This window comes from Marmota monax, unplaced genomic scaffold (assembly GCF_021218885.2).
Source record: "Marmota monax isolate L192 unplaced genomic scaffold, Marmota_monax_Labrador192_F-V1.1 WCK01_AAM20220418_F8-fsc00068, whole genome shotgun sequence".
NCBI classification, from domain to species: Eukaryota; Metazoa; Chordata; class Mammalia; order Rodentia; family Sciuridae; genus Marmota; species Marmota monax.
Genome location: NW_026692352.1, coordinates 1,387,446 through 1,390,080, shown reverse-complemented (window position 1 = coordinate 1,390,080; position 2,635 = coordinate 1,387,446). Strand labels below are relative to the sequence as shown.

The 2,635-nt window shown below is 36.4% G+C and overlaps 1 protein-coding gene across 1 annotated transcript; it reads left to right on the top strand.

Moving 5' to 3' along the window:
• Positions 1-1,089: 1,089 nt before the first annotated feature.
• Positions 1,090-2,025, top strand: LOC124091202 (olfactory receptor 52E2-like). The gene has a single exon (XM_046442167.1). It carries the CDS (start codon positions 1,090-1,092, stop codon positions 2,023-2,025), a length of 936 nt encoding a protein of 311 aa, XP_046298123.1.
• The last annotated feature ends 610 nt before the right edge of the window (positions 2,026-2,635 follow it).

Genomic DNA, 2,635 nt, shown 5'->3' with positions numbered 1-2,635 from the left:
TTATCATGAATCTAATTTTCCATTGTTCCTTTTGCTTTTTTCTCTGGTGTTTACTTCAACATTTCATCAATATCCATCATTGTCGGAGCAATTAGCTGTAGATACAAATTTATGTTAATCAGATAGATTCTCTGAGCTTTAAACACAATTGTGTATTTGCATACTTCATGTGGAGGGTTATTTGTGTCTCATATATAGTATACATAAGGTCTACATTGTCCTTTTATTTCTTTCCATTCTCTTTCCATTTCCATTCACCACTTTCGTCCCTAGTTTAATTTCCATTAGATCATTGTAAACTTCTGGAAGTCTCTTAAAGTCTTAGATTGCTCACATAATTATGGAAAATTGATATTCTTCATGTTTGTTGTAAGGACTCGAAATGATTTTTCCCAAGTTAAAAAAAAAGTTTTATAAATAATGGACAGTATTGCAACAATTGGTGGCTTGTATTGCTCTTTTACTATTGTTCTCTATCTCATTTTGTAATTATATGACTGAAAATTAATGAATGACCAAATTTTAATCCTTTAGAGTACTTTTTAATATTTTGCTATATATTTTGGCAAATTTATTTGTTTATTGAGTATATGTTACCAATTTTCTATTTCACCTTGCATGTTATCATTCAATCAACTGGGATTAATTTCCAGTACTGTATTCAAAGGCTAGCAGACACCTAAGTTGATCAAAATTCAGGAGGGTTCTGGTATTGATGATACTGATGATAAGAAAAAGTAGCTGATGAATAGAGAGGTAAAATTATATTGGTGATATTGATCATGTATCAAAGAGGAGAAGGCTAGCAAAGTTTAAAGTCACATGCAGAACATTTCATTTAAATTTAATATATAATCATTTTTAGGGACTTATCCTTGGATGTCACCTATCTGAAGTTCTCTGTAGAAAGTATATTTCAATTTGTCTGATTTGCAGAAGAATCTGTATTGATTCTGTTGTATAATCTGTATTGAAAGAATATTTTCTTTATATTATCTTTAGGTCTCAGAGGTTGCAGAAAACTGGTGACTTGCAGTTTTGATGTAAATACCAATCTAAAAAACATGGACTCACGCATTCCCAAACAGGATGTACCTTTCCAATGATAGTCAGTCTCACCCCTCTACCTTCTTGTTGCTGGGGATCCCAGGACTAGAGGCTCTTCACATCTGGATCGGCTTTCCCTTCTGTGCTGTATACCTGATTGCACTCGTAGGGAACCTTACCATCCTTTTGGTGATCAGGACTGAGAGCAGTCTTCATCAGCCCATGTTCTACTTCCTGGCCATGTTGGCTACCATTGACTTGGGACTCTCCACTGCGACCATCCCTAAGATGCTTGGGATCTTCTGGTTTAGCTTTCAGGAGATTAAATTTGATGCCTGCCTCACCCAGATGTTCTTCATCCACAACTTCACTGGCATGGAGTCAGCAGTCCTCTTGGCAATGGCTTATGACCGCTATGTGGCCATCTGCAACCCTCTCCGATATAGCACCATCCTCACCAACAAGATTGTTTCTGTGATTGGTCTTGGGGTATTAGTGAGGTCGTTTGTTTCTGTCATTCCATTTGTATTTCTCATACTACGACTGCCCTTCTGTGGGAACCACGTCATTCCCCACACTTACTGTGAGCACATGGGTCTTGCTCGCCTGTCTTGTGCTAGCATCAAGATCAATATCATCTATGGCCTGGGTGCTATTTCAATCCTTGTTTTTGACATTATCGCCATAACCCTGTCTTACATTCAGATTCTTCGTGCTGTTTTCCGTCTCCCTTCCCGGGAAGCCCGTCTCAAGTCCCTCAGCACGTGTGGTTCTCATGTTTGTGTCATCCTGGCCTTTTATACACCTGCCCTCTTTTCCTTCATGACACATCGCTTTGGTCGAAATGTCCCCCGCTATATCCATATACTCCTGGCCAATCTGTATGTTGTAGTGCCACCAATGCTCAACCCTGTCATCTATGGGGTCAGAACCAAGCAGATCAATAATCATGTAAAGAAAATATTATTACAAAAATAAAGAATTAGGAATACTACCCAATACATATCAAATGAAATTATTGAGCATAAAAACACCTCATAATGTTATTTAAATTTAAATATGTTTTACATAAAGTTTTAATTATCTTTGTTTCCTTTTATAAGTGGCATTATTGAATTTAGAAGGAATACTAATCTAAATTTTGGTTATCTGATTATTATGGTAAATGACAGCCCATAAAAATCTTACATGTTATTTTTTTTTTATCAATGATGTCCCCAGGTTTAAAGTCTGATTTAGAGTCCTGCATAATTTTTTGGGCACCATACACTATCATTCTTGTGGGTGTTTTCACATTTTACTCTCCCTGTTTAATATCTAAGCCTCCCTGTATATTTTCATCTTATTTTCCATTTCACTCCTCTCCTTCATTTCATTTTTCCTCTATTTCCAGAAATATTAGTCATTTGCATTCCATCACAATTACTATATAATGGCATTCTAAAGTTCCATCAAGAGTGTCAAGCTTGCTGCATTGTGCCATCAAGTTCTGATGTAGTTCATGGAAGAAAGTGAGTAAGTCATGGGAAACACATCCTTTATTACACACTTTGCCTAGCATTTGTCACAGGTACATTTAGGTTTGTGA

What these genes read in the sequence shown, in the direction of transcription:
- LOC124091202 (XM_046442167.1), top strand. Translation starts at nt 1,090, where the DNA reads ATGTACCTTTCCAATGATAGTCAGTCTCACCCCTCTACCTTCTTGTTG.